Consider the following 26,710-nt stretch of genomic DNA (forward strand, 5'->3'; position numbering starts at 1 on the left):
CTCGCCGTCTTCACAATGGCCTCGATGCTCTCAAACTCGATGTAGGCCTGCTCGGAGGACTTCGGCAGCCCTGGACAGGAAACGGGCGGTCAGGAGGGAATGAAAGGGGGGGAGGAAGAGGAGGGTGGCGAGAGAGAGAGAGAGAGAGAGAGAGAGAGAGAGAGAGAGAGAGAGAGAGAGAGATGTGAGTAGGTGGCGCAGAATGGTTTCACAGGACAGAAACACAAAGAGGGAGAGCGCCAATCATACATATGACAAGACTAAAGATTAAACATTATGTACTTTTCTTTGCTTAAACCAGCTAAAATGAAACAAAACATGAATAAACTTTAAGAAAAAGTAAGAACTCAATGCTCTGTTTCTTCCTTTTAGTTGTGTTAATTGTCTATTTCTGTGAGTCATTAACTAAACTACACAAGTAAATTCAAGTAGTTTATACACATGCTAAGAAGTAGAAATAAACCAAAAGAAGGGAAAGAAGAGAAAGATGATGAATGAATAGAAAGCGCCAAAGAAAATTAAACGTCAGGTTTCTCCACTTGTACCTTTTTTGGAAACAAACTGGGAGGTCACGCCCACCTCAAACGTAGCAAACACGGGGGAATGGTCACTCGTCACTATATCATCTGTACAGCCTAACAAACAGAAAGAACGTACACTTAAGTCTCCTCATTTGTTCATCATATCAATTGTTTTGTTAATGTACAGTACTGTACAAAAGTCTTAGGCCACCATCATCATACAAACAGGAAATACAGGAAATATTTATACACAAATTTTAAGATTAATTATTAAAATTATTATTAATTGAGGCTCAATTTAAACCTCAATTAATAATAATATTTAATAATTAATGTTACATTTTGAGTACATAGCTCCTGTATTTTCTGTTTGTATGATGGTGGCGGCCTAAGACTTTTGCACAGTACTGTATATTAAGAGGCTGCTAAAATTTTAATTGACCTACATTACCCTGATTTAAACCAAATGTGTGTTACATGGCTTCTAACTAACGGTCTCACCATAGGAGTTACAGACGATGTGTGTTTCTGGGTAGGACTTCCACAGGATGCGGTCACACCAGGAGGGAACATTAGTCCTCATCTGGGAAAAGAAAGAGAAAGTGAAGAAGACACAGAGGGAATTTTATCAGCACGTCTCACAAAAAAGAGGGAAATGAAAAACATTAGTGAGAAATGTCCTGTTTGTAAACTTACCCCTGTTGCTTTCTGCTTCTGCCAAACATACGTGTCCCTTGAGCCGCGTTCGTAGCGGTAAGTGGGGGGGAAAGAGATCTCCTCCTCCGCTGCAAGGAAGACGGCACATGTTCACAGGTTAGGACTTGTAGAGTAGCAGAAGTTTAAAATTATATGACATCAATAAACGTTAATTACAACATTAATCTAAAGATGGCAGCATTATTCAAAAAGTCAATGAGACTTGCTGAGACTTGACACATCTACTTCCTCCTTGACATTTTGTGTTGTGTAACATCAGATTAAGATAAACGGACAAACTGCAACAAACACTGCACATTTTATTTTCTGCAAGAAGAGATCACTGATTTAATGCGGTAACATGAATATAATATTAGCAGATTGCTGCACTCTCTTAAGTGTTTGCCTTTTGTGATGACATATGCACAGTGCAAACATTTTAAAATGAAATAAAAAATGTGCCATAGCATTGGATAAGGAAAGCTGGACATGTCACAGAGGTTTGAGTTATCTTCTTAGCTGAATATATGTTTATCATATTCCCAGTATTATGCCCACAACTGTCTCCTTAAATAGGAAGTTTGACATATTACTACAATGCAACTTACTTTGAGGTTTAATGTAAGTATTTCTGCCAGTCAACAAATCATATTTACACTAAATGTTTGACAGTTTCTCAGAAGGCTGAGTCAACGAAAGGCTAATTCTAAGTCTTACAACATTTACGTTTTTCAGAAAAGCCAAAGAAAGGGGAAATATGACACCCCCGGGGGGGTTAAATGTACACAAACTTTTGAGAAGCACTACTTTAGCAACGTCAGCAAAATGAGACAAAGCTTTCCTTTTTTACTGTTGTAGACCACAATAAATTTGATGGTGATATTATTATATATTTTAAAAGCTATGTAAAGCATGTTTTAATAAATACTGGTTACCATAAGCTTGATGAACTAAGAAAGGTAACAGATTTAGTAGCACATCTGCAGCGCTGAGCAGGTGCTCCTGGGAAGTGTGAGTCACCACTTTGGTTGTTTATGTCGACAGTGAAAGTCTGTTTAAACATCAGTGACCCATTAATGTTGAGATATTTTTAACTATATTTTCCAGGAAGTTAAAAACGAACTCAACTTTCTCATGAAAACTTCACAGGAATATTTTTCTTTTCTGCAGCAATGTGAGGACTGAAGTCAGGTAAAAAAGTCAGGTATACGAACCAAATCGTAGAAATACTTTATTCTTCTCCCTCTCGAGGTTGAGCTGGTCCACTTTCAACAGCGGATCAAACTCCTTCCTGTTAATGTAGTTTAGTATCTCCTGCAAACACGATTAAAAAACACAATTTCATCCAGATTTGCTGCATTTTAATCATTCTGTGTGTGTGTGTGTGTGTATATGTCTGTGTGTGTGTGTGTGTTCACCTGTATATCCATATCCAGTCTGTAGTTGAGGTCTCCCAACCAGAAGAGATGTGTGAAGCGCAGCGAGATGTCAAAGGAGCTCAGCTGTTTGTCTCCTAGCGACAGCAGCCGCAGGATATCTAGATAATTCTGGTTCCTCCTGCAGGGGGGGGTCAAAGGTCACATATCATATACATGTAGTAAGAGCATAAACAGTGATGTGTGCGTTTTTTTGGGATGTTTTTTAAGCCCAGAATAATATCAAAAAAGGAGAAAATATGAGTGGAAGGGTTAGAAAGTGCAAGATGTTGGGAAAATGAACTCATCTTAAGTCATTAAATGTGTGAGTGGAGAACGTTACCTCGCTATCTTCTCGTTCCCCGACGTCAGGTGACAGTTCACAAAGCCAAAAGACGTTCCGTTGAACATGAAGGACACACCCACCGCCCCTTTGTTACCTAGACAACCATCAATGTCAAATAATCAGACAAAATATTAGACAAATCATTTGTCATGATGAACATAGAATCATTCCGATCATCTTTTATCTGCATTAAAAAAAAAAGTTTATTTCCTTCAAAGTCAAGATGAATTTGAAAGTTTATAGCAGGAGAGTAAAACTCATCTTTATTCAAGGGCCACAAACAGCCGGACCATTAAAAAGATGGAATGAAGGAGGGAAGACAGGAAGGAAAGAAGGAAAAGAAGACAGGAAGGAAGGAAAGATGGAAAGATAGAGGGAATGAGGGAAGAAAGGGAGGAAGGACAGAAGGAAGGAAGGATGGACGGACAGAATGAGGGAAGGAAAGAAGGTAAGAAAGAGGGAAGGAATGAAAAAAGGGAGGAAGGATGGACGGACAGAAGGTAAGAAAGAAGGATGGATGGATAGAAGGAGGGAAGGAAAGAGGGAAGAAAGGGAGGAAGGAAGGAAGGAAGGAAGGAAGGAAGGAAGGAAGGAAGGAAGGAAGGAAGGAAGGAAGGAAGGAAGGAAGGAAGGAAGGAAGGAAGGAAGGAAGGAAAAGAAGACAGGAAGGAAAGTGCGCTGGATTGGACCCCTCGGCGGGCCGGTTCTTCCATGATGGAAGGAAGGAAGGAGGGAAGAAAAGAGGGAAGGAAGGAAGGAAGGAAGGAAGGAAGGAAGGAAGGAAGGAAGGAAGGAAGGAGGGAAAAAAAGAGGGAAGGAAGGAAGGAAGCGAGACAGGGGAAAAATGTTTTACTTCTCTCACATTCAACAATTAGAAGAACAAAACATTGAATCAGAATATAAACACAAGAGTTTCAGTAATTAAACCTCAAACTTCCCTCGTTGATATTTTCATTCAGATTTTGACAAGAAATAAAAACATGTATTAACAAACAGTGAGTTTCCTGTCGTTACCCAGCGTGTTGGCGATTCCCGTCTTGACGCTGGACATTCCCACATGGCTGATCCGGTTCTCGTGTTCCGGTTTCACCAGAACGGCAATCTTTATGTTCCACAGCGTCTGCACTGCGATCTACACAACAACAACAACAAATGACAGTCAGGAACATGTAATATCATCTTTGCTGCACTCTCACTACTCATCTGTAACAATCAAACATTTAAAATCTTTATTTACTTAAAAAAATCTTTCATTTCAACCCTGTTTTTTCCTCACCGGTTTATAATCCAGTTCTGTGTGTTCTTTCAACATGGCACGCAGCGACTCCACCCACTCACGATCACACACTGAGTTTTCTTGGGTGCCGAACACATACAGGTCATGAGGGATGGTGACCGTCATCTCGTCCAGAGTCTTACCGAGGCCGCGACACAAAACCCACGAGGACACAGATTTAGGTGAAGGCACCGAGCCTAAAGATGAAACAACATGTTGGTCAAAGATCATGGTCTAAAAATCCATAAAGAAAGATTAATTTTTTGGTTTTGAACTACTGATACTGATACTAATTGATGTCTCAAAAGGAAATATAGCACAAAATGTTCAAATACAGTATCTCACAAAAGTGAGTACACCTCTCACATTTTTGCAAATATTTTATTATATCTTTTCATGGGACAACACTATAGAAATGAATATTTGATATAACTTAAAGCAGTGAGTGTACAACTTGTATAGCAGTATAGATTTAATGTCCTCTGAAAATAACTCAACACACAGCCATTAATGTCCAAACAGCTGGCAACACAAGTGAGTACACCTCTCAGTGACACTGCTGCGTGCGTAGCAGTGTCCCGCATATTGATAGCGTCTCCATGACGCCCGCAAATTAGACGTATTCTCCCGGAATCTGGAGTGAACGAGCAAGAGCGCGCACTAGAGTAACAGTCCGTGTGTGTTTGTGTGACTGTGTGAAGTTTTCCTATTTTTCAAACATGTTATTGTTTCCTACTGTTTATATCATTGGGTGTTCATAGCGCGCTTTAGCAGCAGCAGTACACTTTGTATTTCTTCTTCGGTGGTTATGCTTATTGTGACTCGGTTTTTGACCGGCGAAGTTGAGCTGGTGAGTTGATATACAATGTGATTGTAACTTGTGTTAAATATCATAAATATGTCCGTGCCATTAACGTAGTTATGTTTATATGTTATGTTTTTCAGTTGATTACCTGCTGACGGCACGATCACTGTTTAAGTACTGAAAGAAAAGCATGTGTGGAGTTGCTAATGAAGAGAAATAAACACGTGAAAAAGACAAAGATTGAGTGTCGGAGCTGAGTGTGACACTGTTTCGCCGGTCAAACACACCCCGTGCGGTGGGATTTGTTAGTTTAACACAGTTAGGTTAATAAAAACCGTACAGTGACTATAAATGCAGCGCGTGCGAGAGCAAAGCTCTGTGTTGCCGCTTATTAGATCGATCGCCCTCGATGCCATCGGCCATCACAATGTTTTGCTTTGAAAATCGTCGATCGTCCAAATCCTGGACATCGCCCAACCCTACTTTGGAATGATAATAATAAGGTTGTGGTAAATAAAGTAGATTTAAAAAAAAAAAAAAAAAGTAAAACCTTAAGAAACAAGCACAATAGAATAACATGTAAAGGCTATAAACTATTAAATGTTTAATCAAAAGCTAGCCTGAACAGGTTTGAGTTTCCTTTTAAAGATTTCTACACCTCCAGCTACGGAAAAGAAAGTCAAGTCTAATGGCAACTTTAATAGCAACGTGTGTGTGTGTGTGTGTCTGACCCATGTTCCAGGTGCCGATGAAGACAGAAATCATGTCCGGCTCATCTTGGTTGGAATGTTTGTTCTTCATCAGCTGCAGCAGCTGGCAAAACGCCTCCCGCTTCTGAAACACACACACACACACACACACACACACACACACACACACACACACACACACACACACACACACACACACACACACACACACACACACACACACACACACACACACACACACACAGGGCACCCTGTTTTAAAGAAGCTGACGAATAAAACCAGTGTGTTTATTCTGTATGTGCTTTAAACATTTTGCATTTCCATTCATATGTACTGAGATGTGGGCAGAACACATTACATACTTAAAGAGAATTATCGATGCAGAAATAGCATTGCAGATATAAAAAAAAAAAACAGATGTATGCGAGACACAATAAAGGAAGTGTCTCAGTGGAAAGTGATGCCTTGCACATAGGAGGTTTGTCTTTGTCAGTGACCTCGGCCTGATTATGAATATACAAATAAAAACGATATGCAAGAACATTTCCTTGTTAGTTTGGATATTCAAGTGTATTCCTGTCAATCATGTCATATCCAGAATAAGGTGTTTGCATGTTTGAACGACTGAGTGTAACTGAGTGCTTTCATTATACGTGCAAAAAACATGTTGGAGATAGTGTGTGTGTGTGTGTGTGTCTGTGTCTGTGTGTGTGTGTGTGGACCTTGGCACTGGCGAAGATGAAGTCTTTCCTCTGGCTCTTGTCCTTCTCCTTCTCAAAGACAATGCCCAGCTTATTCTGCACCCGCTGAGACTTGATCAGCTGACGGACTGAGAGAGTCAGAGGCAGACAAACAGGCAGACAGATGGGAGACAGAAGGTTCGGGAGGGAGGGAAGGGGAAAAAAAGCGAATATGAAAAGGGAGACAGAGAGAAATTTACACAGAAAGACGGGATAAACTTTTCTTTTGCATATTTTTGTCGCGTCACGATCTAGACAGTGTGTCAAACTAATATTTAGGGGAACTTATCTGATTCAGCAGAAGCTGTGTGTGTGTGTGTGTGTTTCTCACTTTTCTCGTATGTGAATGTGGTCCAGTCTTCCTGGCTGTCCTTCACCTTCTTCATGACGACCAGTCTTCCTCCCTCCACGTCCACAGACAGAGTGTACTTCTGACTCTTCCCTATCTTGGTCAGCTCTGCAAGGTAGACGTCCAGCTTGACCTGTGACGGATCGAGAGGAGAAGGAATTAAACACACACACACACCTACTCGCTCGCTCACTTGCAGACAAACAGGGCGCGACTGTTGCTAAAATGTGTCTGCGCATCTCCCTCATTTTAAACCATAACAAAATCAAAATCACCACCAGGGGTCTCCAAAGAAATAGCAGAGCCCACTCCTCCTTTTTATTGTTATCACATAAATCTATTAGTTACATGCAGCCAGCGAGATCAGACATCCAAACCCAAAAAGCAGGAATTTTGATGTTCAAATCAGGGTTATTATAGGTTTGAAATTTTCATTAGTTTTTATTTTTATTTAGTTTGCTTTTTTAATTTCAGTTTAGTTTTAGTTAGTTTAACAAGTGATTTAAGTAGTTTTTATTTAGTTTTAGTCTTAGTTTTAGTTTTTCAGGTATTAGGAGGAAAGCCTTTATTATTAGAAGCTGTAAAGGATGAAATAATGTCTGACACAAGTAAAATTAGCTTTGTTTGTGGTCTCCCTACTGGAACTAACCCGTTATTTCAAGAAAAACTGAACAGAATACAATAAAAATGGAGAAAATGAAATGAAAAGAAAACTAAAACTAAGCTGATTTTATCTGCAATTCAGTTTAGTTTGAGTTAGTTTTGCATTGTTCATCGTACTCTCTTTTTATTCTTATTTCAGTTAATTAAATTATTTTTTCACTGCTAGTCTTAGTTTAAGTCTTAGTTTTAGTTAACTATAATAATAACCCTGGTTCACACACACTTTCCTGATTCTTCTGGTTGTAGTTTTGCTTTTATTATCAGATTTAACATGTAATGGGTATTTTTGGTTTGGCTCGTACGTTTTCTGATGACTTGTTTAAACCATTAAGACAGAAATGCATCCAGAGTTTCATTTCATGTGTTAAAATCTGCCTGTTTTGTGGGCAAATCAGGTGTCACATCTTTAACACTGAATTGTGCAACAGGAAGCTGCTGAAAAAAACAGCTCAGCACAGAGAATGAGGACTTGGCTGACAGCTAATATTATAAATCATTCATCTCTTCTTCCTCTTGTCTCACCTTCTTTCCTACATGCTGCCACTGACATTTACTATCTTCTTTCACTTCTACTCTCTACACAACAAAAACCACAGCCTCATACCTACAGCTACAAGTCATGTTGTGGGCAAACAAACATCATAATTGGCAAAATTGGAACTACGCTCACTTAAACTCGACGAGCACTTTATCAGGAATACCTCTACCATAAATTCTGCTTTTATCTTCCGTCTTGTTAACATGAACGTGGATGGAAAGTGTTAAATATCACACACACACTTGACTACACCACCATCACCACCAACACTCATTGGTTATAATGAGTCAAAAATAAACATCAAGAAGCTTTATCAACTTTCTGAATTTGTCAGGAAAAACTAAAATAAGCTTTTGTAAAAGCAGACTTTATAGCAGAGCTGTTGTATTGCCTTGCCTTAGATTGCACAGGTGATCCTAATACATTTTTGGGTGAGTGTATTATATACTGAACAAACAACAAGGATATTGATACCAAAAGTGGTAAACACCATAGCATGACAAAAAGCCACGGATGATGCTGCAGGAAGCGCATTGCAAACATTCCTTTTGTCTCACATCAGCTCAGCTAAGAAGCACTTCCTGTGTGTGTTGAGCGATGCATGACCTCGTCGGCCTGTTTTACCATCATTCAAGTTCAGTCCGTCCTGTGTGAAGCTGGCCTTTAACTGTAACGTTTAATAAATCCAAGTGTTTCAGCTGAATATCAGGTTTGCTTCCATATACTAAAATCATTTCCTGAGCTTCTTGTCCTGTCAAAACGGAAATATTAGAGATCAAAACTGTCGATAATGAGTTATATATAGTACGAGTCAAAAGCTTAGACACACCTATCCATTCTCTTGAAGGAGAAAGTGTGTCTAAACTTTTGACTGGTACTATAATAATGCCTAAATTGATAACATAGAGCAGAGCTTTATATGTAGCTGAGGGGCAACAGATAGCAGCTGATACAGCAATGAATAAAACAATAATAAATGCAAAACAGTACACACATTAACACTGTGAGAGGTGTGTTGAGCATCTTGATAAATATAGGTTCACTTTGGTAACTGATAATAACAGATGTTTCTTACATTACCCTTCCCTTACATGTTTTTACTTGATGCATTTCCTGGAAAGTAGCTGGGAACGGATGATATCATCACTGAGAAACAACCACTAATAAAGAGTGTGTGTGCATATATGTAGTTGTGTTGGGGTTAGTGTGTGTGTATGCATATGTACCAGGGTTATTATAATTAACTAAAACTGAGACTAAAACTTTTCTTTTCATTTTCTCCCTCCATTTTTACTGTATTCTGTTCAGTTTAACTATGAAATAACAGGCTAGTACCAGTAGGGAGACCACAAACACAGCAAATTATACTTCAGTGTCAGACATTATTTCATCCTTTACAGCTTCTACTAATCAAACTTTCCTCCTAATACCTGAAAAACTAAAAGTAAGACTAAAACTAAATAAAAACTACTTAATCACTTGTTAAACTAACTAAAAACTAAACTGAAATAAAAAAAGCAAACTGAAAAACTAATTAGAAATTAAAGCTGCGAGCAGCGTTGGGCGGGACATCGCCCCCTTGCGCACGTAGAGCCACGGCGAAGCGGAGAGGTTTCCGTCAGGTGCATTTAGATGCATTCTGACCCGGGCATTTATTGGACACTGCAATAAGTAGATACACGTTACACACACCATCTCTCTCTCTGTCTGTGTAGACATTTAGACTGAGCAACTGAAATGAACTGCCACTTTGATGAGTCAAACAGGAGAGGAACTTATTTCCAGTGAAACCTGTAGATATGTTTGTAGTTCATGCTCATGTAATTTGTGTTTGATCTAGACTTAGACAGCAATGTCAGTGAAATAGTTGACAGACTGCACAGATATTTAAAATCATAATAATACAGTCAATAAACTTGAACTAGAATCAAAAAACTTCCTTATCAGGTATCATGACATGTTTTCTCCACTGGGTGGCACACTAAGACCACAAATGAACCTGGCTCAGCCAACACACAGTTGTTGCCATGGTAGTTAACGACCGGAGCGCATGGGGACAGGGCATGGGCAGACAGCAGGCAGAGTGCAGTTTACATGGGAGAGGAACAGGGTGCACATGTCGGGCCACAGATCAAAAAGTATAAAACATAGCCAGACCAAATTACACACGTCTATAGATGAGACTTGTGGCTACATTTTGACGTTTGAATGGAGTCTGTAACTGAAAGTATGCAGGAATAATATATATATTTTGAAAAGCCTGAAAAATCGTCGAAAATCCCACATGTAACGGCAAATTGTGCACTTCCTGTTGGATTTAGGTCAGGGGTGTCAGCGCGTGATTTGTAGGTCTTGATAAGACAAACAATTGAGTTTTGGTTTGATCTTTCTACGACATTCCTATCAGGCGTAGTGGCCATTTTACTGTTTCTAGGTGGCGGAAAAATCGTCGAAGATCCCACATGTAACGGCAAACTGTGCACTTCCTGTTGGATTTAGGTCAGGGGTGTCAGCGCGTGATTTGTAGGTCTTGATAAGACAAACAATTGAGTTTTGGTTTGATCTTTCTACGACATTCCTATCAGATGTAGTGGCCGTTTTTAATTGTTTCTAGGTGGTGCTAGAGCCATTTTACTGTTTCTAGGTGGCGCTAGAGAGTCCATTTTGGCACTTTTGGGGTTAATTTTTCCATTTTATCAAATTTATGGCCAGACCTGATGTGCGTGTTGAATTTGGTCTGTCCTGGAGCATGTTTAGGTGGTCAAATTTAGGGTCAAAGTGGCATTAGACTCTCCTTCCATTCATTGTCTATGGGAGCGTTTTGGCGAGGGTTTTTGGGCACTTGACCTTTGAGGGCTTCTAAAATCCAAACCGGACGAGTAATGGAAAAGTTGTTCAGATCGTTTGTGCAGCAGGGTGTGCTCAGTCAGCTATTTAAGTTTGAAGCCGCCACGATGAACGCCCTCGGACAAGATAGCGTTTGTAGCAGGCCAAGAATCGTCAAAAATCCCACATGTAACAGCAAATTGTGCACTTCCTGTTGGATTTAGGTCAGGGGTGTCAGCGCGTGATTTGTAGGTCTTGATAAGACAAACAATTGAGTTTTGGTTTGATTTTTCTACGACATTCCTATCAGGCGTAGTGGCCGTTTTACTGTTTCCAGGTGGCGCTAGAGAGCCAATTTTAGCACTTTTGGGTTTGTTTTTCCATTTTATCGAATTTTTCGCCAGACCTGATGTGCGTTCCGAATTTGGTGAGTTTTAGAGCAGGTTTAGGGGGTCAAATTAAGGCTCAAAGAGGCGGTAGAATAATAATAAAAAAAAATAAAAAAAAACCGATACAAAAACAATAGGGTCCTTGCCTCCAGGCAAGGGCAGGACTCCTCTGGAGTCCTCGCCCTCTTGCCTTTCGGCTCGGTCCCTAATAAAAAACGAATGAAAATTTAAAAACTATAATAACCCTGGTATGTACATGTTTGTGTGCAACGCATACCTCGAAGGCCTGCACAGGGATTGCTTTGCTGTGACGCATGGAGAGGGGAGGAAGGGAGCACGGAGAGGACAAACTCATGTCCTGAAGAGCTTTCAGAGCCTGAGGGAAGAAGTGGGGGAAGAAAACCATTAATACAGAAGAAGAAGAAGAGGAGGAAGAGGAAAACCTGCAAGGAAGAGAAAGAAATTAGAGGATACACACACACACACACACACACACACACACACACACACACACACACACACACACACACACACACACACACACACACACACACACACACACACACACACACACACACACACACACACACACACACACACAAACTGTATTGTTTCCAGCTTCAGTCTTAGTGTCAACAAGGAAACAGTTTCCATTTCCTGGATGTAGACTAGCAGGAGCAGGGAAGGTGGAGTCAGTGACATGATCACATGAGTTATGACATTTAGCTCGATTACACTGTGGTCATTTCCTTTTTCTAGCCAGCACAAACCTCTTTCACATTAAGTCCGACTAGAAAGGGTTTGACCGACAGTAGTAATACGGCAGAGCTGGTCAGACCGTATTTGCATATCAGGAATAAAAAGCAGAAGACTGACTGAGTGAGGTTCACTGCACAAGAAACATCGTATTAGTCACGACAAATAAGAGTTTAGAGTTCGGTTTAACACAAAACTGAGCTTTAAATGCTTTTCCTGTTACGACCAGCTTGACACACCCTCTCTCCGTCTGGCTTTTTCAGTATTACACTTTATGTAAATACTTTAAAGCTGTTGTATCAACAAATGTATAAATGGCTGCTCTGTGCAAAAGTGTCGTAAAAATCCCCCTCAATCTGTGTCTCTTCCATGTGTTGTGTTAACTCAAGGCCTAAAAAAAAAGAGAAGGGGAGTGCCTGAAAGAGAAAGCCACACACACACACACACACACACACACACACACACACACACACACACACACACACACACACACACACACACACACACACACACACACACACACACACACACACACACACACACACACACACACACACACACACACACACACACACACAGGAGTGGGAAGCAAGTGAGAGGAGGAGAAGGGGGCTGAAATGTGTGTTTGTGCGTGTGTACATGTGTACCTTTTTCTCTATGGAGGACAGCAGGTCTTTGAGAATTGCCAGCTTGGTCACGAGGTTCTCCAACTCCTGATCTCCACCCTGATTCACCGACTGATGGAGAGAAACAGTGGAACGTATGTGAGCAGTGCAGCGTAAAAAAGACATTATTAAAAAGGACAGGCATGTTATATTGTTCTGCTATTATGTGCAAAATCTTAAAAAAGGCTTAAACAGAACTGTGATGAGCCAATCAACTAATGACTATCGATTAGTCATTGATTATTGAACCATTAATGGACTAATTGGATGATTAATTCCTATAGCACCGCAGTGTTATATCATAGTTTTCCTGACATTTTTTGAGACAAAGGTGGCAAAGGCTGGAGAACATGTGGTGCTGTTAGCTACAGGAAATACATCACTATCCAACACACTAAGTTCACAATACAGGTGAGGTTCATCTAGAAAACATCATTATTAAATCAAAAACTGCTCCCAACCACTGCTGTTCTTTAAGATAAAATACAAAATAACTCAAAAGTTATAACTAGCTTGTGCCGCTGTAGACTGTCTGAGTACTGCTCTGTCTTTTTTGGTCCGTCAACATCACCTGTTGGACTTTTCAACACATGCCTTTGGGTTAGATAGGCAGAGAAAACTCCATCTGTGCAGAGCTGGCTAGCAAATATTTAGATTTTGTTTTGTTTACCGGGAGCTATTGTGCACAATTAATCCTCAGCAGATATATGAAGGAAGTGAGATGTTTCACTCCTGAACTCCTCAGCTCAGGAAAAACAATGTTAGTTCAGCTCCACAACACATAACTCACTAATTATAGACAATAAATATAGTCGACAACTAATTCTGTCACCCGTTTTTGTCAACTAGTTGTTGCACCCTTATTAGGTTGTCTTTTATATATTTTTTTACCTTTTTGAATTTTCTTCTGCTTCATACCTCCCCTATTTAAATGTTTGTTCCATTCATGATGACCCTGATGCAGACCACAAGCTGTAAGACATTGGTCCAACAAAAAAGTTGTTCCATATACTATAAATGCTGCTAAAAGTCTGACCTTTTTAGATTATGTGGCATTCAACTATCAGACTGCTCCATCCGTCTATCCATGCGTAAATAAAACCATTTTTTATCCAAATATTATAACACGTGTTAATCGTGTTTGAACTGATAACACCAGTATCACATGATAAAGCTTTTTTCACTGAGGCAGAACTGTCACTGCCGAACATCTCATGTAAATATTAACAAGTACAAGACAAAAAACACACAACTATAGAAAGTAGCTCCACACAATCTAACACTGCGAGTGTGTTTCTTGTGATACATTACTTGAAGAACAGTATGTGTGACTGTAGTGTGACTACTCATTTTCCCCAGAAGAGACAAAAAGAAAAGCATTTCCTCATGACATCCACTACACCACAGAACTCTGTGTGTGTGTGTGTGTGTGTGTGTGTGTGTGTGTGTGTGTGTGTGTGTGTGTGTGTGTGTGTGTGTGTGTTGGGTTACCTTCATGCATGTGTGAATGGTATGTGTTAAAGCCACAAAGCACACAAACTTCCACTTTCTCTGTTTTTTAATGAACTTGTTTCTAAATATGTGTCACTTACTCTGATACGCTTTGCTATTTAGTAGAGCTTTGAAGAAAAAAAAAAAGTATTGACATCAAGGGTGAACTTTGACAATAATCTGGCAAGAACATGATCAGTTGCTCATAAATACTGTCTACACTACATTTAAATGCAGACTTCTTGTATCTACATGCGTGCTGATTGGTGGTGAAAAACCCATAAATGCGGATCAGGACTTTAAATATCGACACAATCTTGTTTGGTGTGTGTGTAGTAATTGGTCACTACATCTGCAATTGAAGATTTTCTGTAATTGAAGAAAATCAGGAAGGCCTTGCTTCTTTGTATTTTATTCGATTGTACACACACACACACACACACACACACACACACACACACACACACACACACACACACACACACACACACACACACACACACAGGAGGTAGATACACACCTGTTGGATCATCTTGGAGACCATGAAGGCACTTTGCTGATCAAACACCTTAGACAGGATCTCCAGACCAGACAGCACCTTGTCCACCTCCCTGTAAAAGGAGACAACCCACAACTCAGTCGTGTGAAAGCTTTTACATCTTTCTCTAATTCATCTCCTCTTCATCAATAAGATTTAATTTTAGTGAAATAGATCAGGGATAATAGTGTTCCCCTCATCAGTTTAATTTGGAAGATTAAGTGTTTGTTTTTTTTGGTATATATTCAATAATATCTGAGTGCATGTTGAGGCCAAATTGTTTAACAACCACATCATTCAGACATAGTTTACTGTATTATTACTTCCTCAGTTTTATTTATCAATGTGGTGAATTAAACACTGCTAATTTACGTTGCGAATGACAATGATTGAATGTGAAACATCTGCCATTATGACCAAAACAACAGATGAGGATGAGTAAGGCTCTGCAGGCTGAGAGCAAATCCTAACATACATGACTGTTAAAATATGCGTGCCTATAGAAGTGCCAGTGTGTCATTCTCACCCATTAAGGCGTTTGCAGGAGGACACTAGTGTCTTGTTGAGGTGAGGCAGGGAGCAGGCACCCTGTTTGACTGCCTCCAGGTCCAGAGCATAGCTCCCCTTCAGATACTCATGGGAGATGGTGCTCAGACCATTAGCTGCTGGGGCGCTAAAACACATTCAAATAAAAAACAAGTAAGCATACGAATCTGCTACATCTTCAGCACATGCAAATTAAGAGAATCGGCAACCACAAATTACAACTGTATTATTGTATTTTTATTTTAGACAGCATGTTCTTCAAAGGTGATACTGAAAAAAAAGGGTAATAAAATGCAAATCTCTTGTATCAGAAATCTGTCAAACTGTCACAGACTTTCACAGAGTCACAGAGTTTCCTTATTTGTGTCTCTGAGTATCTGGTCAGTCAGTCTGGGTCATTAGACACACTTCCTCTTTACCAGAGACCTAACTTATGCCTACTCCGCCACTCACACACACAGACAAACACAAAAATACACACACAGACATTGGCAAAGCAGCTTTCATTCTCCAGCAAGCAGAACATTTCTATTATCGGTTGCCTCAGTTTGTGGTTGGTTAAAGTGACACAACTTCTCTACTGCTGCACAGTAAAATGGTATTTCTGCTCCTGCTTTCCTCAGAAACACTGCTGACAGATAACGCAAGTGCATGCAAATTCTTTGAAAGCCCTTAGGTCAGTGTTGTGTGTAGTTTCTTATTTCTTCACTGCATCTAACTGATATAATTCACACTCAATTTGATGGTTTAGGAACAATTTTAAAGTAGCGAGTATCAGGGCTAATTTCCATGGTAGACAAGTATGACAGCTTGATGTCTCATTGACCAGCGGTTGCTTTAAGATTTCCCACAGAGAGGCATGAGACAGTAGGAGGTAAAATGCTAAAGCACCAATAGTGGCATTTATTGTTTTCCATTCAGACACTATGAGGCACACCAACACTAACTCCCTGCTGCAGGCAATTAGGTGGACAAGACCACTTAGGTGGAGCCACAACCATATGAAATAACAAACACTGAACAAAAATGGAATACAAAGACTGAATATTTACATAAACACATATACTCAAAATGAGAAGGTGACTACTATCATTGTCTGAGTTGACTGATAACTATAAAAGAAACAGTAGAAAAACACAAAACACTATGACCTGAACCTCCCCCCGACACATTTAGGGTAATGGAAGCGCTGGTCTCCATTACACTTAACAAATGAACTACTGTGACTGAACGCAGGATGTTGCTTCACTAATTTCACCGCAGCTGACACTGTCACAGAGGTTGTTGCAACACAGGCATTTTGGTTATTTCATTCATCTTTATGGGAGAAAATCCTACCACTAAATTATTAGTTACATCTCATCACTTTCACCTGCAACAAAATAAAAACTACAGAAGTGATAAACACTACTTCCTTCCTTCAAATACAGCTTTATATACTCTAGTCTGAGTAAAGGCATTTAACGTAATACATCAATCTACACAGATCTTGATAACAAACACATGTGCATACACACACAAGGTTCAAACTTCATCAAAGCCTTGCATCATCTGTTAGCAACGTGGTTTTCAACCGGATGTGGCTGCATAAAAATATATATATATATATATAATATGCCAGTGTTTATTCCATCAATAATATATCTGCTCTCCTTTTCATGTGAGCCAAGTCAAATTAGGACAGATTAACATTCAGAGTAGCAATGAAGCAACATCCTTCCTTTGGGTATGTGTGTTGCGGTCGCATATTTGTGTGTGTTTGAAATATGAGTACTACATGGCTGGTTAACATGCTGTTTAAGAAGAGCTTTGGCTAGTCTGTGATTTGATTGTATATTACACATGTTAAAATTAGTCATGCGAGGACTTTGTACCTTTCTGTGGGTGTGTCTGGTCCTGGGGGAGTGGAGGTAGAGGCAGAGCGAGGGGGGAGGGGCGGCTTCTCGTCCTCCCCATCTACCAATCATAGGGAAAAGCAGAGTTAACATGTGACGCAATTGGAGGCCACCGCTGCGCTGTGTGACTGTGCTTGCTTGGAGCTCAAGAGAGATACCTGAATAATCCCGGTCGTCACTGACAGCGGTTTCCTCTCTGTCCACGGCGTAAAGCAAGGTGGTAACCAGACCCTGGCTGGGTTGCAGGTACAAAGACACCAGCTCCGGTAACGTCTTGAACCGCTTCGGCTGCACACCCTGAGACGTCTGAGAGGAAGAGGGAGGAAGACAAACACCAAGAGACAGAGGAAAAGAGGGACAGTTATTCTCTACCCCTTGTCTTGGCTATGAGTATTCATGTTACTGAAATCTCTGGTGGGCCCCCATTGTTTCAAATGTAATGTTGTGTAAGCAAATATGACCCAGTAGTCTAAATATAATTCAAACCAGGAAGAACTGGTTCCATTGCAGAAAAAAAGCTAAATTAGACGCTCAGTAGGCTAAACATTTCTTTTCCCGTCTTCTATGTCAAAGCTAAGAGCCGAAAAATCAAACAGCAGTGACACAGATGTCTGTGATGTGGCAACGTGGATAGTCTGTAGTGGGACCATGATGGTGTGTGTGTGTGTGTGTGTGTGGGTGTGTGTGTGTGTGTGTGTGTGTGTGTGTGTGTGTGTGTCAAGTGGTGGTGGTGGTGGGGACTTCACAGCTGTTGGGCACAACGCACAAAGAGGCTGCTGTTGGTATGTGTGGGTGTGAGTGTGTGTGTGTGTGAGTGTGAGTGTGAGTGTGAGTGTGAATGTGTGTGTGTGAGTGAGTGTGAGTGTGAGTGCGTGTGTGAGAGAGTGAGTGAGCCAACAAAAGCATCTCTGCTTGCCAGCTGCTACTGAAGCAAATACAGTTTTTGCTCGCACACACATTTAACCTTAGTGGACAAGGGTTTGTGTGTGTATGTGTGTGTGTGTCTTCTCTGTACCTGTACGGCCAGAAATCCTTCTTCATCTGGGAGGATTCTGTATGTGTGGACATGTTTCTGAAATCTGCAGACAGACAAAGATAAACAGAGGGAAGGAGAGGTGAAAAGAGATGAAGCAACAACATTTAAACTATTTATTATTCTGTTAAAAAAAAAAAAATATTCAAAAACATTTTGAACACATACACACTTGTACTTGACCTCAGTGGATGTGTGTGTGTGTGTGTGTGTGTGTGTGTGTGTGTGTGTGTGTGTGTGTGTGTGTGTGTGTGTGTGTGTGTGTGTGTGTGTGTGTGTGTGTGTGTGTGAGCCTGAGGGGGGTTTTAGGGGCCGTGGAGCGCTTCAACCTGTTGCTGTCCGTCACAGCAGTGAGCGGGCTTTATCCTTACAGTAGCATGATACAGTAGAGCTGAGAAGACTTGAACCTGGTGTTTGCAGACTGTATAGATAAAGTGATGATTCAAAATAAAGGAAAAAAAAGCATAAAAACACATCGCCATCATTTACGAGCTAGGGATAAAACAGCTTTTAACAAAACCAGGGTACTTGTTCTTTACAGTCATCATCTTCAGAGGCTGAATTTCATTTCTAATTGAACCACAAGCTTTTTCTTTCTCTTTTTTTAAACCAACCACAGATCAATATTCTGACATTGTGATTGCACACAGCCATGGCTTACTCGCCTGCAGCCACATGCATGGACCTCAATGATTTTACATGTCTGTGCTCCGAGCCTGCTCAGTGATCCGGATACAAAATGTTCAATTTGCCAAGCAAACGCGGTGGTTTACGTCTGTTGGTGGTTGTATACTGTATGAGAGTGTCATCTGTTTAGAAGTGTGGGTGTTAGGATGGCGGCATATGCAAAACACTTAAGTAATGCTTTAACTTCTGTGTACACACACTATGTTTTTATTTCGAGTATGTGTGTGTGTGTACACTGTATAAACTGAGGGAGGGATAAATCCATGTTGGGAATACATCCTGTCTCTACTACTCAGCTGTTTTTCCAGTCTTTCCAGGTCAGTGTCCTACAGCAGCTAAAACATGGACTGGATTAATATATGAAAGTGTTTGATTATTAAAAAAACTGCAACAGGAGGATCGCTTTCAATCCCAAATAAATATCATTAGAGTTGCAATGGATTCACTGAATTAACATTATAAGAAAGCTTTCAGTCATTTCATTAATGTCACTTGTTTTCTTCTCTAAGTTAATATTTGTCCTCTTCATTTCTGTCAGTGCTGCTCAGTATTAATAATGCATGTTACCTGCGCTGCAAGATGTAAGTATGGTGACAACTGAAGGATTGTAACAATATTTACATACCAGGGTTAATATTATAGTTCACTAAAACTAAGATTAAAACTAAAACTAGCAGTGAAAAAATGATTTAGTTAACTGAAATAAAATTAAAAAAGACAGAAACTAAATAAAAACTACAATGAATAATGCATGACTAATAAAACTAAACTGAATTGCAGATAAAATCAGCTTAGTTTTAGTTTTCTTTTCATCTTCTCCATTTTTGTGTATGTATTCATGTATTTTGCCTTGTTGAGATAAAGGGCTAGTACCATTAGGGAGACCACAAACACAAATACAGCTAATTTTACCTCAGTGTCAGACATTATTTCATCCTTTTTTAGCTTCTACTAATCAAGGCTTCCCTCTTAATACCTGAAAAACTAAAACTAAGACTAAAACTAAATAAAACTACTTAAATCACTTGTTAAACTAACTAAACCTAAACTGAAATAAAAAAGCAAACTGAAAAACTCAATAAAAATAAAAACAAATGAACATTTTCAAAACTATATATATATATATATATATAGTTTTGGAGGGATAGAGATGGTGGGACTCACTTTTTTGCTAAATGATTGTCAGAAATCTGTATTTTCTGTGTTTCTATTTTTTTTTTTATAAAAAAAGAAGGAAGCTATTATGAGTGACTCATAATAGTGTCGTCTGTCTGAATGGGTCAACGCAGGTCGTCGAGACCGGCTTCAAGACCAGTGTCCTCTCCAGAGCTCAAAATGTGTCTGACACTGCTTTCATATCAGTGAATGAGTGTCAATAGTTACACAATGGGTGGGCTTAGAGTTAGACATGCTACACAAACTGTGCCAAAGTTTAACCGGTAATTTAAAACAGTTGGTCTCCAGCATATCTGGAAATTAATTATGAAGCGCTCTCGCTGCGTTTCAAACTTACAACTACTTCCTCACTGAGCAACTATGTTTTTATAACAAGCTGCATTATCGCCAATTCCTGCTGCAGTGGTTCCCATGCCAACCTACGAGATGTCATCCTCGCTTTTATAATCTGACAGCGCACAGAGGAGAGAGTGTGGAGAGAGGACATGCGCCCGTATTATCATCCAGTTAAAGGACATTCATTAACAGAGGGCTCACATGTTGATGCTGATTCATACACAGCACATTTAGCGCAGCAGATTGTTGCCAATAACACTTCGGTACATCACACGTAACGCGCCTGCAGCAGCTGCTCTACTAACAGTATAAACTTGATAAATATTGGCTGCTGCCTTGACCTCGAGGCTCAGCGGTAAACACAGCGAGTGTGAGGAACTGCTTCTATTGTTTTATCTTCCTAGACTCTGAAATCATGTCCACATTCAATCCTGTCACATAGGTTATAAACACAAAGCATTGTAGTTCCACTCATTGAAATCACTGCAGTGTGTGTGTGTGTGTGTGTGTGTGTGTGTGTGTGTGTGTGTGTGTGTGTGTGTGTGTGTGTGTGTGTGTGTGTGTGTGTGTGTGTGTGTGTGTGTGTGTGTGTGTGTGTGTGTGTGTGTGTGTGTAGGGATTAAAGCGAGAGAAGATTTGAGAGCCTGAAAAGTCGTCCAGGAGGAAATTTGTACAATGTATTAAATTAAGTATTATATGTATTTAAAACTGCTCTATGCACAAGAACTCTAAGCCCTAAGTGTGTGTGTGTGTGTGTGTGTGTGTGTGTGTGTGTGTGTGTGTGTGTGTGTGTGTGTGTGTGTGTGTGTGTGTGTGTGTGTGTGTGTGTGTGTGTGTGTGTGTGAGCATGTTTGTTTGTCTTCCTGTTGGCAGCTGATGAGATTCTCAGCGGGTCTGCGGAGTAAATACTATTGTTTCAGTAGCAGCAAAGTTATAATGGGGGGAGGGGGACAGAGGGGGACGGAGAGAGCGAGAGAGAGAGAGAGAGAGAGAGAGAGAGAGAGAGAGAGAGAGAGGTTTATTATGGGATAGACATAGACCCGAGGCTTACAGTGTGTGTGTGTGTGTGTTGTCAACAATAGTGTGTGCTGAGGGTACTGACTGTGTCACTTACTCCCTCTGTCCCACCAACTCTTCTCCTGTCTCATCCCAACAACACAAACACACAGAATATCTACATCCTCCTTTAAAGATGATACATTTAACACAAACGTCAGTGTAGATTCATGTTTTTTCTTAAGCTTAACAACAACAAACAGCTACATTTCCCTCCTTGTAAGCTGATCTTTTGTCCACATTGCGTCTGTCCTGGTCATCACACGCTCCATCTTCAGTTCAGGTCAGTGACACTGACACTCCAACCAACTACTGCATGTGATAAATGGATCTAATCAGACAAATACTATATACTGTCTTTCCAATTGTTGTGTAAAGTGTCTGAGTATCTTGAAATGCTTTATCATTATTATTACATATCACTCCAAAATGTTACCTCCATTTAGCCAGCCATAAGATGTTATTGTGCAAATAAGAAACAGGCTTTACTCTTTTAAAGAAGTACACCGCTGAGAGGAATCCAGGTAGAAACCAAGCCGATAACAATGGAGAAGATATAGTTAAAGAGAAGTAGGAATGAATTTAAGAAGGATCATTTTGCTTTATGATGATCTGCAAACATTTACTAAAGAAACTACAGCACACAAATCATCTTTACATGCAACATTTCAAGGAACAGACAGTAAGACAGCTATTAAAACAAGTAAAAGGGCTAAAAATAAGACAAAAATACAGAAGACCTGACCAGATATTCTTCTACACACAGCTTCACGGTGAGGAATGCTCTCACAGAAACGTTGAAGTTTCCAAGACGCACACAGAAACACAGAGAGCCATGCTTGAACCTCGACATGTTGAGACGCGCCGCTCTGATACGAAGAAAATAGGAAACAATATCTCTGTAGGTGCATTCACTCATGGCCTCACCTGATGGGTGGCCTGTTTATTATTACAACACACACTAAATGCATCATAAAACCTGCTAACATTTCACTGCCAGCAGTTTTTCTAATACTGCAATGTTTATTCATGCTGTGGCAGTGAATGCCAACATTTCAGCAAACTAGATTTTCATATATTATTCAAGATACGAGCATAATAATAAAAAAAAAACAGATGATTTTATCAATGCCTAGAGGGGAAACTAATTTAGTCACCCATGCACTGTGCAGAATAACAAGAGACACATAAGTCAGGAAACAGGCAGACAGGCAAGTATCACATATCATTTAAATGTTTGACAGCTACAGGCAGAAAATACTTATTGAATCTTTTTTTTTTTGACTGTTAAAATCACAGAAATCTTGTGCAATCTGCACAAAAAATTAAACAAACTCTGCACATATGTATTGTGTATTTAAAACGCCGGTCGATCTACTCAGTGTTCAATGATAAGCTAATCACAAGTGGCCACTTCCTAAAAAATCTAAGTTACAGTACAAAACTCCATAAACTGAGATGTAAGAGGAAGTGAGAAGCAAAGGCCTGAACACAGACTGGCCGACCGCTGCAGCACCGACAGTCACCAAAGCAAACCGTCTTCCCACCGGTCTATTCTCAGGCTACAGCAGAGTGGAAACACTTCCTAAAACACACTGATGCGTCCAAGGCCCTCTGAAAATGAAGTGCACACGTCTGTGTATGCGAGTCATGAGGGCAAGCTCGACAAAGAGCTGCGTCTAAGTAGTCATGTCCACCTTTGTCCACCAAAAATAATGTGTTTCTTGTAGTGGGTGATCTGATTTAAGCTGTTAAAATGAGCTCGAACACTACGTTTTCACTGTTATTGCAAAAAAAAGGCTCAAACTCAGCTATGATAAGAGGAAGCCTCACAGTTTTCCGTGCATGCCTCGAGGTTGTCAGCCAGGTCAAATGATACACTGCGAATGTATATTTATGTAACAATAACAGCGCAATGTAAAGCATATTTTAAACCACTTTTTATTTCACTTGGACACAGACATGTCTCCTTTCACAGTAAGCAAAAGTGATTAATTAATATGCTACTGATCGTTGATTGAGCCTGGGTGATGAGTGAGTATCGAACGACAATAACTGTGTCAGGTTGAGCCGATCACATTATTGAACAACTGCCTTGGTGTTAAAAAATGAATCAATACTTGAGTGATGAAATTCTTCCAAATCAAGTCATTTACTAGCTGTGTGTAAATGGTTGATTTCTTGTTGTTGAGTTTTTTTAGGAATGCTACATTTTGTACAGACATGTAAACGCCCCAGAGGGAATACTACTGACTTTGGTTATCCATTGACTTTTTCCACGAGCAACAACACAAGGTTGACATTTATATGGATTTTTGTGAAATATCTCAGCGATGGAGGACTGGACAGATTGCCATAAAAGCACAATGTTTGTTATAATCATTTTTCTGATGATGGACTTAAATGACAGCATGTTGTCCCTAATTAAGAGTATTCTAACAATTTGTTGACCAATAAATGTGACCAAAACTTTCGAGTCAAAGTAAAGCACGATTTGACTAAACTCGGACCAACTCGCTTTTGAGGAAACTTCTTCTGAGATGCAACAAAGTCTGTCAAGATGTGAAAAAGGTCAAAGGAGAGAGGAAAGGGAGAGGTGGAGGCAGGAATAAATCTGGAAACGGATGATGTGTGTGGATGTGAGGAATGTTGGTGGGTCATTGGCTGAACTACTGAATTAACGGTGAGCCCAGCGAGGGATGAAAAAGTCACATTTTCATTATTCTATTCTATATGGCACAGAGTATTAAGCAGCCATTAATTACTACTGTGGGTGATTTGAATGTTCACACAAATACATAGCACGTACAAACAGTCAGTAGAAGTGTATGTCCTCACACACACACACACTCACACACACACACACACTCACACTATGAACCCAGCATGGGGTAAACTATCAGAGCGCAGGTCAAGTCAATCTCAGAGTGCTGTGTCACAAGCACAAGCCTTTTTATTTCCAGTCAGTAGTCTATACATCTGTTTATCTTACTGGTGTCTGAGGGGGGTTGGCGAGTTAGTCATTTGTAGTTTTTTTTTTAAAGTTCACATTTTTTTTCCATGCCTCACTTGACTAAGTTGGCTGACTCATTGTCAAATGCCCAGACCATGGCATGATTGTGTTTGTGCTTTGAAGCGTGGTCGTCCGATTGTGGAGGTATATATAGACTAAAGATACTGTTTATTTTACTCAACATAATCTAACAGTGTAAGGACGGTCATCTGTGTTGTTTAGAGAGCGTGGAGGAGGTCGGTGGTTAAGATCCTCGTGTGTAATGGCATAACAGAGAGGGTTAACACTTCTCCGACATATATATTGTCACCATGTTATGATGATATACTGTGTGACATGTTTTGTCTAAATCAATCTAACATGAATGAATGTCCAATGCTGTGCAATACTAGTACTTCATGTATAAAACTAATTTCAATTCAACTGTGCAATATATATTTAATATATTTCTTCACTTTAATCCGTGCAATAACAATATCATCTCTGGTATATTACCACTCAATACCAATATTACTGTTGTGCTGTAAATCATTTTTTTAAATGATATATTTCTACTATTATTGTTATCGTTTTCGTACTTATTTATTTTTCTTTATTCTTTCTTATTGATGCTCTTCCATTTTTACTGGCCACTTGCTGCTGTAATACTGCAAATTTCCCCCATTGTGGGACTAATAAAAGAATATCTTATCTTATCTTATCTTGTGTGCTACAGCACTGTTTTCTTACCTAGCACCTCAATGATCTTGTCCACAAAATCAAGAATGTCTCCCTCCAGCACATGCTGCAGGGTGAGGTCGCTCCTCCACTTTGTATTGATGCTCTTCTATGTTTTACTGTCCACTTGCTGCTGTAATAATGCAAATTCCCCCCATTGTGGGACTAATAAAGGAATATCTTATCTAATCTGAATAAACCTTAAATTAAAACATCAGCTATAGATGCTTATATTTACCCATACCACCATTGCTCATAACCAGCAGGCTGATTGTAGCAGTGTACCCTGTAAAAAATAAAATCACACACACACACAAACACACACAACCATATACAAAAAAAAGGAGCTGCAGGCGACCACATCAGACGAAAGACAGACAGGGACAGCCCTAAAAGTTGTGTGCCAAGCTGGAGTTTCAGTGCTGGGCAGACAGACAGACTCTCTCTCCCACTCACTGCCTTCCAGGAGGAGAAAGTAAACAAATGCGTTTGGCTGAAAGCTTGTTGGACACTTTGCTTACGCAGGCAGCAGCTACAATTTAATCACACACACACACACACACACACACACACACACACACACACACACACACACACACACACACACACACACACACACACACACACACACACACACACACACACACAGCAGTAGAGGATGATGATGATGCCACAATGTTGCTGCTGCAGGAAAAAGTTTATGTACAACTTATAAAAGCAGTGTGTCTGACTTGTTGGCAAAATAATAACAGACAAGGCAAGGCAGTCAACTTTTAACACAAGTCCCAAGACTCCCTGCAGGCATGTGCGCAATTACAGCAGAAAAAAAGTACCATTTTGGATATTTAAACTGCAGCAAAGGCTTTCGTTTTTTTTTTTTTTATTGTTTTGTGTGTGCATCAAATAAAGCAAAGCCAGGCCAAAACAAAAAACAAAAAACACACAAGTTAGAAGTTACTTACAGTACACACAAAGCGTAAGCCCCGTTGACACTCTCGCTGTCCCGCACCAGGAAGCTGCCGTCTCTCCCGGCCCTTGCAAGGAGCTCCTCGGCTGCAGCTCGACTCAGGTCCCGGTGATACCACATCGGCGGTACGGGCCCCAATGGAGCAACCCCACCACCACCTACACCAACACCACCTACACCACCACCACCCCCGGCCATGGCCACAGCCCTTCAAAAAACCGGCTTCAACTCAAAATTTACTTCCCCGACTTCTCCGAAAGAAAAGGGGGAAAAAAGAGAGAAACTCCCAGCTGATTGGAAAGTAATCCAGTGGAGAGGACCCCAAGTAATGGAGAAATAGACAGCAGGAGGAGGGGGGGTTGGGGGGGTACAAGTTGCTGGTTTGTTAAGTTAAGTTTGCTGTTGTTTCCCCCTCTGTTCCTGAAAGGTTCACCGCCCTCCTACTTTCGCTTCCCAGTCCTGCGGAAATCAGGGACACAGCACAGGGTAAATCCACACCGGAGACCAGAGAGGCAAATTACTTATTTACCCTAGGACAGTGAAGTTATGACCCGCCCTTC

At 40.3% G+C, this 26,710-nt stretch overlaps 1 protein-coding gene across 1 annotated transcript in view; it reads right to left on the reverse strand.

Annotated features, from left to right (window-relative positions):
• The window catches only part of inppl1a (inositol polyphosphate phosphatase-like 1a), a 34,022-nt gene extending 7,674 nt beyond the window's left edge, over positions 1 to 26,348 (reverse strand). Inside the window, exons 1-20 of the mRNA XM_062419460.1 lie at positions 26,146 to 26,348; positions 18,181 to 18,244; positions 17,324 to 17,471; positions 17,145 to 17,226; positions 15,251 to 15,397; positions 14,707 to 14,797; positions 12,678 to 12,767; positions 11,552 to 11,650; positions 6,841 to 6,991; positions 6,492 to 6,598; positions 5,791 to 5,893; positions 4,255 to 4,451; positions 3,993 to 4,110; positions 2,976 to 3,072; positions 2,636 to 2,774; positions 2,432 to 2,531; positions 1,218 to 1,306; positions 1,023 to 1,104; positions 546 to 635; positions 1 to 70 (exon numbers count right to left, since the gene is read on the reverse strand). Coding sequence (XP_062275444.1) covers positions 1 to 70; positions 546 to 635; positions 1,023 to 1,104; positions 1,218 to 1,306; positions 2,432 to 2,531; positions 2,636 to 2,774; positions 2,976 to 3,072; positions 3,993 to 4,110; positions 4,255 to 4,451; positions 5,791 to 5,893; positions 6,492 to 6,598; positions 6,841 to 6,991; positions 11,552 to 11,650; positions 12,678 to 12,767; positions 14,707 to 14,797; positions 15,251 to 15,397; positions 17,145 to 17,226; positions 17,324 to 17,471; positions 18,181 to 18,244; positions 26,146 to 26,348 — 2,267 coding nt within the window. The remainder of the gene's footprint in view (positions 71 to 545; positions 636 to 1,022; positions 1,105 to 1,217; positions 1,307 to 2,431; positions 2,532 to 2,635; positions 2,775 to 2,975; positions 3,073 to 3,992; positions 4,111 to 4,254; positions 4,452 to 5,790; positions 5,894 to 6,491; positions 6,599 to 6,840; positions 6,992 to 11,551; positions 11,651 to 12,677; positions 12,768 to 14,706; positions 14,798 to 15,250; positions 15,398 to 17,144; positions 17,227 to 17,323; positions 17,472 to 18,180; positions 18,245 to 26,145) is intronic.
• Positions 26,349 to 26,710: the final 362 nt, after the last annotated feature.

The sequence above is a fragment of the Scomber scombrus genome, chromosome 5, assembly GCF_963691925.1.
Source record: "Scomber scombrus chromosome 5, fScoSco1.1, whole genome shotgun sequence".
Taxonomy (NCBI): domain Eukaryota; kingdom Metazoa; phylum Chordata; class Actinopteri; order Scombriformes; family Scombridae; genus Scomber; species Scomber scombrus.